This window comes from Nycticebus coucang, chromosome 13 (genome assembly GCF_027406575.1).
Source record: "Nycticebus coucang isolate mNycCou1 chromosome 13, mNycCou1.pri, whole genome shotgun sequence".
NCBI classification, from domain to species: Eukaryota; Metazoa; Chordata; class Mammalia; order Primates; family Lorisidae; genus Nycticebus; species Nycticebus coucang.
The window spans coordinates 84,566,120-84,583,444 of record NC_069792.1 but is presented as its reverse complement, the minus strand read 5'-3'; the positions used below and the strand labels follow the sequence as shown (position 1 = coordinate 84,583,444).

At 35.7% G+C, this 17,325-nt stretch overlaps 1 protein-coding gene across 6 annotated transcripts in view; it reads left to right on the top strand.

The window, feature by feature from the left end:
• The window catches only part of ATAD2 (ATPase family AAA domain containing 2), an 81,932-nt gene extending 66,759 nt beyond the window's left edge, over window positions 1-15,173 (top strand). For 4 of the 6 annotated variants that reach the window (XM_053559373.1, XM_053559370.1, XM_053559374.1 and 1 more), the window contains 6 exons: window positions 988-1,110; window positions 1,230-1,385; window positions 8,249-8,641; window positions 10,406-10,539; window positions 13,133-13,261; window positions 14,463-15,173. In XM_053559373.1, coding sequence (XP_053415348.1) covers window positions 988-1,110; window positions 1,230-1,385; window positions 8,249-8,641; window positions 10,406-10,539; window positions 13,133-13,261; window positions 14,463-14,507 — 980 coding nt within the window. In that variant the 3' untranslated portion in view covers window positions 14,508-15,173. Of the gene's footprint in view, window positions 1-987; window positions 1,111-1,229; window positions 1,386-8,248; window positions 8,642-10,405; window positions 10,540-13,132; window positions 13,262-14,462 lie in introns of those variants that run through there. The other 2 variants (XM_053559371.1, XM_053559375.1) reach the window with 2 other exon arrangements.
• Window positions 15,174-17,325: the final 2,152 nt, after the last annotated feature.

Below are 17,325 nucleotides of genomic sequence, written 5' to 3'. Positions count from 1 at the left end.
TGTTTATAAATAGTAAAGAGAGGTTAAAAACCTTGCTCAAGGTCACACTGCCAGGAAAGAGCAGCAGAATTTGAATGCAGGTTTCTTTCACTCCTAAATCTCTGTTTATTAACAGTTACATGAGATATCCTCTCATGAGACACAAAATAACTTATTTACTTTGTGTGTCAGTGCTCTTTCTCAAAATAGAAAAATAGACACTGTAATAAAATAGGTTTTAAAAGATTGTCTTAGTTAAGAGCATTATAATTTTTATTACAAAAGTAATACCTATAATACTTGCTAATAGTAATGTTTTTAAAAAGTAAAGTTTTTTTGAGTTTGAGAGTTATCTTTCCAGACCTTTTTTCATGCTTGTAAGTCCTTTATACTCTCAACTCCCTCTGTTAACAAATGAAATTTATGAAGTAAAGGATTTTTAATGATATATTTATTCTACAGCTTATTCATTTCCAAGAAATATTCTTTCCCAGGTGCTTGTTTTATTTTTTCCTAGCTTTCTATTCTTGTTTTATAGATGCAATCTTCTTAACTCTATCATTTTTATAGTGGTTCCATTTTCTGCCTTTTCTCTTTTAGTATATTTACCTTGTTTTTAAATTGGTAGTGCTTATTAATAAGTTAGATTGATTAGCAGAGGGAACTATTGAGAGTTTCGTCAACAGTTGAAAAACTCATTTTCTTCCCCTACCTAGATTGGAATCATCATTATTTAGTCTCTTGCTGTTGATTTATTCTTTTTTTTTTTAATTTATTTATGATATTTTAAAGGGATTTGAATAGGACAAAGCAATATAATTTGGGGGTCTGCCGTGTTGAAATAGATAGAATATTAGATTAATAACACAATTTCAATAACTTTTACTGTTCATGGTAAAGGTAAAAGGAATTGTAGGGCTACCATCTTAGCCCAATATGTTGAGTTTATTTTTGGTAAGTTATTAAAAGAAGAAATTTAAGAATTATATTTTTTAACTTATGTTATAGATCGTCTCATTAGGCATAGAGCCTGTGCTTTAAGAGATACTGCCTATGCCATAATTAAAGAAGAACTTGATGAAGACTTTGAAAAGCTTTGTGAAGAGATCCAGGAATCTAGAAAGAAGAGAGGTAGGAAAATGGTTTGGCATCAGAAAAGGATGCTTCAGATATTTACTGAGTACTTAAAACCTTCATGTAATTTTGAAATCTGGATATACTTCTTGACATCCCACATGTCTATTTATAAGGTTGTAGCTCTTCCAAATATGCCCCATCTTACTACCATGTGATGCCAAAGCAAAATTCCACTCCTGCTGGTGATAAAAGATCAGATCCAGAGCAGAATGAAAAGGTAAAGACACCCAGTACTCCCATGGCTTGCAGTACTCCTGGTAAGCACTCAGGTAATTTTTATTTCTGAAATTGTGAACTTTATTCTCTTCTAAGCCTACTTACTTCCTTCCTTAGTTTCCTTTATATTAATACAATGAATTACATACATTTTGTTAATATTAAATATTAAGGCAACTTTGCATTCTCAATAAATCCAAGTTAATAATATGCCATTTGCAATTCCAGTTCACCATCTTGTGGATTGACTTGAAACTGATTTTTATTTTTTATAAATTCTGGTCTATTACCTTTTCCCCCTTATTCTTAGGATATGATTCCACAGGGCACCACCCCAAAACCTACGGGGTGCCTACCTTACTTGGCAGGCATTTAATTCTAATTTTTGTTCTTTAAGCCCCATGAATGTCAGACTTTGTTCAACTTCTTAGTCTCTATTCATTCATTTTTCCCAAGTTTTGGTGCCCCACTACCTTGTTAGATCTCTGTGTGTATAAATCTGTATCTTTGTGTTTGCTGGGGTTAAAACCTTCTCTTATAATACTGCAAGTTTGTCCATCCTGGGGTAATTGATTTGAGATAAAGAGTAAATGTCCTCTTCTTTGTAAAAATGGGAGAAGGCAGCTGGGAAAGGGAAAATGAGAAAGGAGAATTAGCAGTAGGCCTCCACTACCAGGATGCTTTCAGTTGAATCCACTTTAAGCAAATAAATAATATGGTACACATACACACAAAGCCAGACAATTAAATCCGTGAACTTGTCCTAGAAAAAGTCCTACGTATGTCATTGCTGATTATCACTAGGGTCACCTTCAAAGTATTCCCCTTAGAAAGCTATGCACCAATGCCAGCACCTAGTCTACCCTTCAAAGCAATTTTGAAGCTTTTTCCAGAATGACCATAGAGCTGTCATTACACTACACAAAACATGCAGCAACAGTAATGAACATTCAGCAAGACACTGCCACACATGAACACAGCTGTGAGACACTGATATACCAAGATTATGAAACCTTACCTAATTGTGCGGTGCTACCAACATAAGTGCACTATGGCAAGTTCACAAACTTGTTACATCTAACATATATGTGAGAATTGAGCATAAAAAATGTACTCCCTTAAAACAATCAGTTCCCAGATATATGACCAAAAGGATTACATTTATTATGTCCACTCAAAGACATATAAAAGAATGTTCAAAGAAGCAATGTTTGTAATAGCTCAATACTGGGAACAACTCAAATGCCTACCAAGAACGAAATGGAAATTATGGATTATTATGCAGCAGTGATAATTATTAAACTTCCAACACAGCAATATGGATGAATCTCCCAAACAATGTAAAGTGAATCCTTGGCACATTTTTACATGTAATGTAAACTTAAGAAAGTATGTAATTTTGTTTCATAAATATGTAAGTCAAAATAGACAACATTAATCTATGGTGTTAGAAATCAGAACATTGTTTACCGTAAGGCATTGTGACTAGAATGAAGGTAACTTTGGAATGTTGGTGCATGTTCTGTTTCTTGATCTGGTTGCTAGTTACATAGGTTACTTCTGTTTGTGGATATTCACTGTATAGTTGACTCTTAAACTCAGCATGAGTTTGAATTGTGTGAGTCCATTTACACGTGGATTACTTTCAATAAATGAGTTGGACAATTTTTTGAAGATTTGCGACACTTTGTAAAACTTGCAGATGAACTTCATAGCCTAGAAATACTGAAAAATGTGAGAAAAAGTTTAATATGTCATGAGTGCATAAAATATATGTAGACAATAGTCTATTTTATCATTTACTATCATAAAATATATATAAATTTATAAAAAGTTAAAATTTATGAAAACTTATGTACACAATCACATACATAATGCTGTTTTTTGTTTTTTGTTTTTTTTTTTTACATAATGCTGTTTTGCAGTTGAGATAAATGAAAACAGATGTTAAGATTTAGTATTAACTATATAGTACATATTGTACCACTGTAATAATTTCATAGCTACCTCCTGTTGATCTTGTGGTGAGAACTCAGGTATTGCATCTGCTTAAAACACCATGTGATGCTAATCATCTTTGCATGAGCAGTTATCTCTCCAGTGTATCACAGTAAAAGTAGTCTATTGCATTCTTGAGTATTTTTCATTGTGTTTGTTGTAATGCTATAAACCTTGAATAACAACACCTATGAGACCCATACAAAGCACCACTAGTGATCCTGGAAGTGCTCCCAAGAAGCAAAGAAAAGCATGACCTTACACAAAAAAGTTGAATTGCTTGACATGTACTGTAGATTGAGGTCTGCAGAAAGAAATGGCAACCATGCATAGTGGCTCATGTCTGTAATTCTACCACTTTGGGAGCTGCTTGAGGCCAGAAACTGGAGACTGAAAAACATAATGAGACCATGTTCATACAAAAAACTTAGCTGGGCGTGGTGGTACACCATTGTAATCCAGCTACTTGGAAGGCTGAGGAACGAGGGTTGCTTGAGCCCCCAGGAGTTTGAGGTTGCAGTGAGCTATGATGACTGTAGCCTGGGTAGCACAGCAATACTCCATCTCAAGAAAAGAAAAATGGTAGAAAATATTTGCAGGTTATACCTCCGATAAGGGTCTAATAACCAGAATCCACAGAGAACTCAAACGTATTAACAAGAAAAGAACACGTGACCCCATCTCAGGGTGGGCAAGGGACTTGAAGAGAAACTTCTCTAAAGAAGACCGACGCACAATCTACAAACACATGAAAAAAAGCTCATCATCCTTAATCATCAGAGAAATGCAAATCAAAACTACTCTGAGATATCACCTAACCCCAGTAAGAGTAACCCACATAACAAAATCCCAAAACCAGAACTGTTGGTGTGGATGTGGAGGAAAGGGCACACTTCTACACTGCTGGTGGGAATGGCCACGAATACGTTCCTTCTAGAAGGATGTTTGGAGAATACTTAGAGACCTAAAAATAGACCTGCCATTCGATCCCATAATTCCTTTACTAGATTTATACCCAGAAGACCAAAAGTCACAATATAACAAAGACATCTGTACCAGAATGTTTATTGCAGCCCAATTCACAATTGCTAAGTCATGGAAGAAGCCCAAGTGCCCATCAACCCACAAATGGACTAGCAAATTGTGGTACATGTACACCATGGAATATTATGCAGCCTTAAAGAAAGATGGAGACTTTACCTCTTTCATGTTTACATGGATGGAGCTAGAACATATTCTTCTTAGCAAAGTATCTCAGGAATGGAAAAAAAAGTATCCAATGTACTCAGCCCTACTATGAAGCTAAATTATAGCTTTCACATGAAGACTATAACCCAACTATAGCACAAGACTATGAGGAAAGGGCCAAGGAAGGGGAAGGGAGGGTAATGTGTGGGGCCACATCTATTGTGCATCTTAGAATGGGTACAGGCGATTGCACTAATGTACACAGCTATGATTTAACAATAAAAAAAAAGGAAATTCATGAAGCTATCACTGTAACTACATTAGTAGGTGCAAAGACTATACTTTTTGCAAAATACCTTATCTAGTATAACAACATGCAGATTTTATATGAGTGCAGGATTACTATCACAAAGACATAGACTCTGATATGTTTCTAAAAAAGCAAACTCATTTTCTAACAATTTAAAAGGAAGGTAAAGAATCTAAAGCTAGAGAATTTAGGGCCAGCAAAAGATGGTTTGATAATTTTAGAGCTCTAGCTTAAAAAACGTCAAGATAACAGAAGAAGCAGCTTCTGCTGACCAAGTTCCCAAACATTAAGAAAATCACTGGGGAGAAAGGCTATTTGCCTAAACAGGTTTTAAATGCAGATAAAAGTATTCTGAAGAGAAAACAATGTCCTATTCTTGGGGAGGGAGGGAAGTCATTAATATATTAGAAAGGAAGGAAAGCAAGCTCCAGGATTTAAGGCAGGAATGGATAGGCCAACTCTACTGTTTGGTGCAAATAAAATCAGGTTTCTGATCAAAACTGCCTTTACCTATAAACCTGCTAATTCCTAAGCTTTGAAGAGAAATGATAAAAACCAGCTGCCAGTCTTTTTGGTTGTACAGGAAGACAGCCTGGACAGGAAGAACATTTTTTTCTAAATTGATTCCATTGATGTTTTGTCCCCCAAACCAGGAAGTACCTTGCCAGTAAGGAATTGCCTTTTAAAGTTTTTTATTACTGAGTGCCTCTGACCACCCAGAACCCCATGAGTTCCAACCTGAAGGTGTCAACATGGTCTACTTACCTTTACCCCCAAACACAACATCTCTATTTCAGTCTCAAGATCCAGGGGTATGAGCACTATTGTAAGGCTCATTACAAACAGGACTCCACAGAAAAGGATTGTCAACACTATGGAAGAGAGCCCTCAACCTCTTGCTCAGGCTGGTATATCATGAACGTCTGGAGGGATTCCACCATTGCAGGTGCCATCAAACCTGAAACAAATTCTTGCTGGAGCAAACCGTACAGATGTTGTGTATGATTTCATAGGTTTACAACAGAGCTAATCTAGGAAATCATTAAAGAGATTTGAATAAGGCAAAAATACTGTGTACAAAGGGTTTCAAGATTTTGGAAAAATTTAAAAGCTAATAGACACATGAAAGGAATTAATAGAAGATAACTTGATGAAGACGAGTGCCTCCAAACCATTACTAGATGATGAAGGTGATAGTGGAGAAGGAGTGCCAGAAAAGAGATTGACATTAGACAGTCTGACAAAAAGGATTCTGGCTATTCAGAGCTTCTTTTGACTTCTTTTATTTGCATGGACCCTTCTATGGTATGGGCACTGAAACTAAAAGAAATGATGGAAGAAAGATTAGCACTGTATAGAAACATTTTTAGAGATGAAAAAGCAAAAAGTCGGAAATTACAATGTATTTCTATAAAATCACACCAAATGTTCCTGCCTCTCCTGCTTGTTTTGCCTCTGAGACAAGACCAGCCTCTCCTCATTCTCCTCCTCCTCATCAGCTTACTCAATATGAAGATGACAAGGATGAAGACAGTTAGGGTGATTGTTTTTCACTTTATTCTAGTAAACATACTTTCTTAATGATAGTCTCTTTTATCTAGCTTGCTTTATTGTAAGAATGCATTATGTAATACAACATAAAAAAATAAGTAATATGTGTTAATTGACTTTGTGTTTGTTTTTTTGAGACAGTCTCCTCTGTCTCCCTGAGTAGAATGCCATGGTATCATCATAGTTCACTGCAACCTCAAACTCCTAGACTCAAGCAATCTTACAGCCTCAGCCTCCCAAGTAGCTAGGACTACATGCCCAAGCCATGACACCCAATTTTTTTTATATTTAGTAGAGATGGGGTCTCATTCTTGCTCAGGCTGGTCTCAAACTACTGAGCTCAAGTAATCCTTCTGCTTCAGCCTCCCAGAGTGCTAGAATTATAGGTGAGCCACTGCATACACCTGGCCTAATCAACTATTTTTATTATCAATAAGGCTTCTGGTCAACAGTAGGCTATTAGTAAATAAAGTTTTGAGGGTGTCAAAAGTTAAGTGCAGGCTCAGCACCTGTAGCTCAGGGGCTAGGGTGCCAGCCACATACACCAGAGCTGGCAGGTTCGAATCCAGCCCGGGCCTGCCAAACAACAATGACAACTACAACCAAAAAATAGCCAGGCGCTGTGGTGGCCACCTGTAGTCCCAGCTACTTGGGAGGCTGAGGCAAGAGAATTGCTTATGCCCAAGAGTTGGAGGTTGCTGTGGGCTGTGACACCACAGCATTCTACTGCGGGTGACAAAATGAGACTGTCTCAAAAAAAAAAAGTTAAATGCAGATTTTCAACAGCTGAGGTTGGTGCTTCTAAACTATGCATTCATTATTTAAGTAAGCTGTGCTTTATCTACATATTATATGTCAATCAAAAGTTTTAAAAATTTCTGTACCTTTTATTTCCTTTCCTCCACTCCCTTTGGTAATTTGAAGGGACTGCTACCATAGGTGTTTCAGACCCACTGCCACCTAAAATATAAATAATTAGGTCTCCTCTTTACCCATATACATTTTGGTGAGTATAATACTATTGAACAGTGATATTTATGCTGAGGTCATTCTTAATTTCTTACCTGTTAATTACATTTCAATATTCAGTTATCTCTCCAAGCCTTATGAAAACTACTTAATTTCTTTCAAATCTGTTCTCTATTCTCCATCATTTCTGGTACCTAAGTTTTACTACTTTTCCCATGACTATTCTCAGTGTGGTTATTCTCCATCTGGTCTAGACAGATGTATAACCTCTCTGGACCTTAGTTTCTTTATCTATATAATGGTGGTGATACTAATAGCAAACATCATTGAGTTAAGGTAAAATTCAATGAGTAAGTATACACAAAGGGCTTATAAGAGTTTTTAGCATTAGCTGGGTGCAGTAGTATACTCCTGTAGTCTTAGCTACTCGGGAGGCTGATGCAGGAGGATTGCTCGAGCCCAACCAATTTGAGGCTGTAGTCCAGTGTGATCTGATCATACCTGTGAATAGCCACTGCACTCCAGCCTAGGCAACACAGGGAGACCTATCTCTTAGAAAAGTTAGCAGTACCTGGTAAGTGTAGGCTTGAAGTCTTGCCCTTTTTCCAGTTCATTTCTCATACTTCTGCCAAAGTGATCTGGCAGATGATGTCATAGCACTTTATAAAATTATTCAAAATAAAATCCAGAGTTCTTGGAAAGGTAGTTTTATGATCCAGGCCTTGCACACTTCTGCACCTTCTCACAGTACTCTATACTGTTCTCTTTCTATTCCAACCATACAAAACTTCTCAAACTCCTTATCCTTTCATGTCAGGGGGGTATTTTTTTTTAACTCTTTCTTAAAATTTAGGAAATTGTTGAACGTTCTTTCAAAATTTTTCTTTAAATTCCTTGAAGCTCAGTTGAAGAGAAAAATTCGCAAAAAGTCGAAGTGGTATGTAGGCACCATAATCAAGCGACGGAAGATTTCACAGACGAAGGATGATTGCCAAAATGTTGATGACAAAATTGAGAGTGATACAGAGGAAACTCAAGATACAAGTGTAGACCATAATGAAACCGGAAACACAGGAGAATCGTCACTAGAAGAAAATGAGAAGCTGCAAAATGCCTCTGAAAGCAAACCAGAATTGGGAAATAGTAATTTAAATTCCTATCATATTGAGAATGAGCTTAAAGAATCTAGGAAGACTACAGCATGTACAGAATTGCGGAAAGATAAGATTGTTTACAATGGAGATCCTTCTAGCTTTCAGATAATAGATATTTCTGATGAAAATGAAGCAAAAGGTAAGCATTTTTCTATTTAAAAAAACAACTTGCTGATTTTAAAAGATGTTTCTCAGTTCCTAAACAACTAATTACATCTCAACTCACTGCTTTTTTCTTGTCTTGAGAGTGTAGGTGTTAATAAGAAAAAATAGCATTATCTTTACTTATTGAGCCAGTAAATACTTGTTAAAAGTGCACTTTGTCATCAAACAGACCTGGACTTAGTAGGTTGTGAACTTGGGCATGATACTTAACCTGTCAATCTGTTCATCTGCAAAATTAGATTAGATATTAGCTAATGAGATATTTTGAGGATCGAATCTAATAATCTGGCTATGCAGCTTTAAAAAGTTAGCATGGTACACTTCCATTTTTAAGCAAGATTAGCAGGTTTCTGTGATTCTTGCTGAGTGATATAAAAAGACTCTTACCCCCCCATCATTTTTTTAATCCCTTATTGTAAGTTAAGTCCAAGATTGTATTTATTCCAGTGATCCTGCTCCCCAAATTGTCCATTTAGAATTGTCTTCATTTGCATCTTCTTGAGCCTTTTTGGCAGTAGATTTGTTTAGATTTTGGAAAAGCCAAACATTTAGTCATACAAAGCAAAAAGGTGAGTAACAGGGTAAAAAATTTATTTTTGTCAAAAATAAGCATTAAATTAATTAGACTCGTTTTCCTCAGTGGTTTATATGGTGAAGGTCATTAGCCTTTTGCAAGGGCTTCCTTGAAATGAGTTCAGGTATGTTTGAACAGTCGCAATAATGGACTAAAATATAGTCTTTCTAATGTGGATATTTAATCTGTTATATTTTTTCTTTTCTTTAATCTGTTATATATAAATTTTTTATTATTAAATCATAACTTTGTACATGGATGCATTTATGGGATTCAGGGTACTGCTTCAATATACATGTGAAATTGTTACATTGAACTAAGTAACAACTCCATCACAATTATACTTATTTGTTAATAGTTTTGAAATGTACCATTGCATCATGCACATTAGCTGAGGTCCCCCCAAATACCCTCCGTCCTCCCATATCCCCATTCCCCTCCCCTCTCTCTCCTCTTCCCTTCTACTTATGGGACTATAGTTAATCTGTTATATTTTGGTCAGAGTTTTATTTTTCATTTATCATTACATTTTTTAAAAGAACATTATTTTGTAGGACAGGTACTTTCTTAGGTATCAGCAGTTCCAGTTTCTTGTTTTGGCTCTTAAAACAATTAGATACATAACATTGGAAAAGTCTTCACCCAAGCTTTATTTTTCTCATTTATCAATGAGTAAGTTCTTTAAAGGGCCAGACACCAGTTACATACTTTAGGCTTGGCGTGGGCCATACAGTCTTCTTGTCTGTCATAACTACTCAACCCTGGCCAGGAAAATTGCATTGCCAGCAAGTAAAATGGACATGGTAATGTTCTGATAAAACATTATTTACAATGGCAGGCCAGATTTTCACCATGGGTGGTAGTTGGCAGCTTTTGTTCTAGATTATTGAGGTCCTCTTTCGATGTTAAAATGCTGTGAATCTTGTGCCCAAGTAGAATATAACCCGTTGAGGATTCCCCTGAAATACTCAGTTGAAGGATTTTCTAACTATCCTTTATTTTTGAGTGATAATATCTTAATAACAGAAAGAGTTAAAAGCCAGAATCAGTGTTTGCGTCCCTTACTATTATAAACATGCCCTATTATTTAATCATCCTGCTATTTATTTTAGGTATTAACAACGTCTGTGGACCAACTAATAGTTAATTAATTTTTTATTCTAGAAATGTGTGTTCTACGAATGACTCGAGCTAGGCGTTCCCAAGTAGAACAGCAGCAGCTCATCAGTGTTGAAAAGGCTTTGGCAATTCTTTCTCAGCCTACACCATCACTTGTTGTGGACCATGAGCGATTAAAAGTACGTAAATCGAAATCATAATACTTTCACTGAGTATATTAGTAACCCCAAAACACTGGATTATGGACTAATGGCAGTCTGGCTATATAGGAATTACATGAGAAACTAAAACTTTTTCTTCCTCCCAGTTTCCCTTTATTGCTCTTCTCCTTCCTCTGTTCCAAATTAGGAATTATATCTGAGGATCTGTGGTAGGAACCAGAGGGAAAATAGGTAAGTGATTCTGATATGCTGTAGGTTATCTGTTGCTCATTCTTTCTCTCTTCCTATTCCCCTCAGTTGGGTTTTCATCCTCCGCATTCTAATAAAGTGATACCCTAATAGTTAGTAATCCTTGCCTTTGTTAAATTGAGCGCTTTCTGCCGTATCTGTAACATGTGATACATTGATAACCTTTCTTCCTTGACTATTGTGCCCTTAAACCATTCTTACCTTTAGCTACTTTTATCAGCTCCTCAGGGTTTTTCTTAACCATTTGCTCTATTTTTTTGTACTCTTGGAAAAGCTATTACCTCTGTGAGGGTATCATAACTCTGGAACTCTCCACCCTCATACCTCTGAACAACAGTCTTAATGCCCTGACTAACAACTTGGAAATATTGCAGTTGCCTTAACATATCTGAAATAAGATTGACTTTTTTGCCATTTTACTTCAAAGATTAAAAAAAAAAAATTGCATTTCAATTCCAATTTACCAATTTTTATTTTGGCCATATTTCAAATATAAAAACCTTCACGGGGTTTTGGTTGTTTGATTTTTGGTTTTGTCAATGATACAGGGTCTTGCTCTGTTACCCAGGCTGGAGTGCAATGGCACGATTATACATGTAGCTCCCTGCAGCCTCGAACTTCAGGCCTCCAGCAGTCCTCCTACTTCAGCCTTTAAAAGTGTTAGAATTACAGGCATGAGCCCAACCAAAATTTGGTGATATATTACAGCTATATCCAAAGATGTAAATTACTTGTATAGATAACTTTTAACATATTAGAGCAGCGGTTTTCAACCTGTGGGTCACGACCCACAGGAACTGTATTAAAGGGTCGCGGCATTAGGAAGGCTGAGAACCACTGTATTAAAGGGAAATCTGCTCTGTGGAAGTACAAGGTGAACTTCCTAGTAACAATGAACTCAGAAAAGCCTTTGTCTTGAATCTAGCAAAGCTAATAAGAACTTAATATCTGTACTTAAGAAGAAAGCAGCAATATTCCTGGAGTAGTTTCTCCCCCCCCAAAAAAAAACCCTAATCTCTCTGAAAAAATCTCTTTAAAATGTGTATGAAACTCTAAGCTCCTATAAATCTCATAACCATAAGAATGGTATCCCTAGGCCAGGTGCAGTGGCTCATGCCTGTAATTCTACCACTCTGAGAGGATTGCCTGAGTTTAAGAGTTTGAGACTAGCCTCAGCAAAAGCAAAACTCCATCTCTACTAAGAATAGAAAAATTAGCCAGGTGTGGTGGTGGCAGGCACCCAGCTACTCAGGAGGTTCAGTGAGGCAAGAGGACCACTTGAGCCAAAGAGTTTGAGGTTGCTGTGAGCTATGACACTGCAGCACTCTGCCCAGGGCAACAATTAAAGTCTGTCTCAAAAAATTTAAAAAAAAAAAAAAGGTATCCTTAATACTAAAATAGGAACTTTTGAGTACTTCACTATGTTGTTTGGGGTTAAGGGCAATAATTATTGTTCTACTTAATTTTTATAAATTTTATAGCTTTGTTCTACTCAGGCTACAGATATATCATTTAGTGTCAATTATAGATAGCATCTATTAAGACTGTTTCAACTTGGACTTGTTCTGGTAATATAACCTACAAAAGAACTGTGTAATCAAGTGATATATCCAGTAGGCATGTAATACATAATGACCTTTTATGAGAGGATAGATTTCCTATGGAATAATTTGCATAAGGACAGATTACTAATGTGTTGATTTGTAGTTTTTAACATACTAGTCTAAATTACTGGGCCCATAAATTTTTTATGGTCATTTTAGTTAACTTTTACTTAATTATGACGTAGTGACCTATCCTGGTAGACCCAGACTTGAAAATTGCATAAATCTAATCAGCCTACTGTTTTACTTAAGAGAAAAAAACTGAGCAGATGGAAAACCCTTTTTATAAGAAGAACCCTGAAGTGGTGAGGTAGCTCACCATTTATGTTTTTAGTTTCACATAATGGAATTAATTATTATGTACTTATACTGCTATAAAATACCCTGCAAAACATTGCTTTTTTTCTTATTAATCTGAGTTTAGTTTTTAATTTGTTTGTAGAGGCTCATGGTTAGAGTTGAAATCGGCAGACTCCTGAGTTGTAGTTTCTAGAATGGGAGTTACTTGGGGCCAAGGCCTGGATTATAGATAATGGTATCTATAATAATTAAAGCAGCAATATTAATAGATAATTAATTAAAGATAATTAAACTACATTTAAATGTTAGAACTACTGCCATTGGCTGCCATGTGGCATCAAATGACCTAATCTGCCCTCTCTCTGGCTTATATGATAACAATTCCCCAAACCTTCAGAATGAAATACCGCAGGGAATTCCTCTCTCACATATGTAAACTTAATCATGTTTTCTTTTAGAATCTTTTGAAGACTGTTGTTAAAAAAAGTCAAGAGTACAATATATTTCAACTGGAAAATTTGTATGCAGTAATCAGCCAGTGTATTTATCAGCATCGCAGTGACTATGATAAAACAACACTTATTCAGGTAAACTATTGGTTTGAAACTTTCTCATACTCTTTTTTTATTTTATTTTTTTATTTTTTTGAAACAGTCTCACTACGTCACCCTTGATAGAGTGCCTTGGTGTCACAGCTCATGGCAACCTCAAACTCTAGGGCTTAAGCCATTCTCTTGCCTCAGCTGGGACTACAGGCGCCTGCCACAACGCCTGGCTATTTTTGGTTGCAGCTGTTTAGTTTTCCTGGGCCAGGTTCGAACCCGCCACCCTCAGTGTATGTGGCTGGCACTGTAACCACTGTGCTATGGCACTAAGCCTCTCATGTTCTTATTATAGTATAATCTATCACTTAAATAAGCTTGCTAAGGCTTTATTTAATCTGTACCAGGAACTAAGTGATTATAAGAACTTAAAGACCATTTTTAATATATTAATTATGAATTCTAGATAAGAATGAATTCAGAATGTTTTTGATCTAGAATTTGATCACTTTGTGTCTAATAAGCAGCGGAACAAAAGCTGAATATTCTTTATTTTGTGTACTAATGGTATGTAGCTCCTTTTAAGATAGACTTTTTTGTCTTAATTTTGCTTTAGACTAGGTATTAGAGTGCTAATTTTTAAAAATAGATTTTAAATGGTACCTATGTGTGTATATTACTAGTAACTACAAAATACAAGATGGTACCCAGTATATATCCACTAGTATATAATATATATAGTACTTAATATACCAGTAAAGTATTCTGTGGTAACTGTGTAGTCTAATGTATATAATACTGTTGCCTGCAAAGTATTAAATATCATCTGTACGTATACCAGTACCTTAATTATTACTATTTGAAGTTAACATAAAATGAATGCATCTTGGACTCATTTCAAAGGCATTTAAATAATGAAGTCCCATCTGTGAAATCAGCTTATGTGACAGTCTTAAATTCTGAGCTAAATGTTTAACTTTTACTATCAGAGATGTATATGAATATTAATGTCCTTAAGGTTGTTTACTGAAGAAAAAAAAGTGTCAACATATTAGGGTGGAGCCTGTGGCTCAAGGAGTAGGGTGCCAGCCCCATATGCCAGAGGTGGCGGGTTCAAACCCAGCCCTGACCAGAACTGCTTAAAAAAAAAAAAAAAAAAAAAAAAGAAAATATATATATATATATATATTACTTTAGTTTTTTCCATATTGAAACTTAATAACTTTTCTTTTTATCCTTTATCTAGAAAATGGAGCAAGAGGTAGAAAACTTCATTTGTTCCAGATCATGATGTCATGGTATCAAGTATTCTTTATATTCAGTTCCTATTTAATTCATTTTTGTCATGTCCACATAAATGACACAGTATAAAATCCTGCATCCTTCAGGAAAAGACAAAAATAAAAATATTTGAACTTTCCTAGTATTTATGTACATATGTAAATTACATGTGTAAGATAACTAATAAATGTTAGAAGTTGCTTGAACAAGGAAGATGCTGTAATAATAGAATAGTATTAATAGTTGAAGTTTAGCCAACTCTTAATAAAGTTATTTTGGTTAAGTCCTGTTTTATGGCACTTAAGAATAATTACTGACATTAAAATTTTTTATAATAAGCACTTTTAATTTTATCTTTCCCAAAAATAGTTGATTGTATCAGACTGGAAACTTGCTAAACCGTTGTCTTTGTCATTCTTTTTGTCATCTTTATTTTATTGAATTCCCTTCTCACATCTGCCATTAGCTGCCCTGTTCGTTCACTTAAAAACTTGTATAAGTCATTTGCCAGGAGAGCATTTGAACAGCTTTTGGCTATACTACAATTCTGTACTTTAATATCAAAATTAGTGTTTTTTAGATAAACATTTTTATAATTCTAATTTGAGTTAATAAAGATTTTAAATATTTTTTGTTTACTTTTATAATTATAACACAATAAATGTAATAATAACTACTTTGTTAATGTCTTTTTAATAGCACAAAGTTTTTATATTTGAAAACTTTCTAAAATTGTGTTTAGGTTATACTATAGATACCATTTATATGCAATTATATAAATATTATAAATTTTATATTAAAATACATTTCTTAAAGTTACAGCCATTCACTTTCATGCATATTCTTTGGGGGGGCATTCTAATATTTGTGCAGTAACGTCTGTTGGAAACCTATTGAAGAGCATAGTAAATGATCTAAAATAAGAGATCTGGATTCTGATGCAGTTTAGAGTGGAGCCACCATTTGTTAATGACTTATCTGGATGTTGTATTTAAGGTCTTCTAAAACCCAGTAAATCAGATACCTTAATTAGTAGATACCGTCTTATGTAATATATAAAGCAATGCCAGTCACTGAGAACATTTAAATGTGTATATATTCCTAGAGATATACATTTACATACTCATTTTTGTTGAAGTTTAATATAACTTATTCTTTCACATGCTTCTTTTATAAATAGGATTCCATTTTGTGTGTATAGATTGTATAATAAATTTTGAAGGTAAAAACTTGTTTCAAATTTGTTTCTATTTCTTCAGTATTTTAAAACATACCAAAGATAATTTAGTGCAAAAGTAGTACAAAATCTGTTCTTCCATATATTGCTGGCCACAATTTTAAATGCTATTGACACTGGAATGTTTACGTGGTACCTGTTCTTTAGGTACAAAGACTAAAATGGGCCAGGCATGGTGGCTCACACCTGTAAACCTAGCACTCTGAGAGGCCGAGGTGGGTAGATTGCCTGAGCTCGTGAATCCAAAACCAGCCTGAACCAGAGCAAGACCTCATCTCTAAAAAAAAAAGGCCAGGCATGTGGCAGGCACTGTAGTCCCAGCTACTTGGGAAGCTGAGGCAAGAGAATCACTTAAGCCCAAGAGTTTGAGGTTGCTATAAGCTGTGACGCTGAGGGCACAAAGTAAGACTCTGTCTCAAAAAAAAAAAAAAAAAAAGAAAGAAAGAAAGAAAAGACTAAAATGCTTCCTGTCCCTCTTTTTTAGAGATAAGCTCTTGCTTTATTGTCCAGGATAGAGTACAGTGGCATCATCAAAGCCCACTGCAACATGATACTCCTGGGCTCTAGCCATCTCCTGCCTCAGCCTCCCAAGTATCTAGGACCATAGACACACCCCTGCACTGAGCTAATTTTTCTACTTTTTGTAGAGATGGGGTCTTGTTCTTTCTCAGGCATGTCTCAAACTCCTGAGCTCAAACAGTCCTTCTGCCTCAACCCCCCAAAGTGCTAGGATTACAGGAGTGATCCACCATGCCCAGCCCTTTTCATGAGACACTTTCTACAGATTTTAGAAGTAGTATGCCTATATTGCTAAGTAATGATGAAATTGCAATGTTAAAATGTTTTGGATTTGGTTTTTTCTTTTTTCCTCAAAAGTGTAATCTCTAGAACATTTAGGCAAGAAAAATAAAAGCATCCATATTGGATAGGAAGAAGTGAACCTATCTCTATTTACAAATGATAATCTTGTATGTAGCAAGAATTCACAAAAAATTTATGGGAGCTAATAAAAGAATTCAGCAAAATTATAGAAAATTAGCATGCAATACTCAAGTTATATTTCTATACATTAGCAATGAACAATCCAGAAAGAAAAGAAAGCAGTTACATTTGCAGTAGTATCTAAAACAAAATACCAAGAGGAGCAGGGAGGAGGAAGGGGGATGTGTGTGCTCCCATTTAGTGGGAGGGTATATGGCACACGTTCTACCAGGTGCAGGAAACTACAAAGGGACTTTTCCTAACAAATGCAAGCATTCTAACCTAATTGTACCCTCACATGAATATGAAGTTTTTTTAATTAAAATTAAAAATTAAATACTAAGGAATAGGGCTGGGCATGGTGGCTCACACCTGTAATCCTAGCATTCTGGGAGGCCCAGGTGGGTGGATTGCCTGAGTTCAGGAGTTCCAGACCAGCCTGAGCAAGAGCAAGACCCTGTCTCTAAAAATAGCTGGGCGTTGTGTGGGCACCTGCAATTCCAACTACTCGGGAGGCTGAGGCAAGAGGATCACTTGTGCCTAAGAGTTTGAGGTTGCTGTGAGCTATGACATGGCACTCTACTGAGGGCAACAAAATGACACCCCCCCA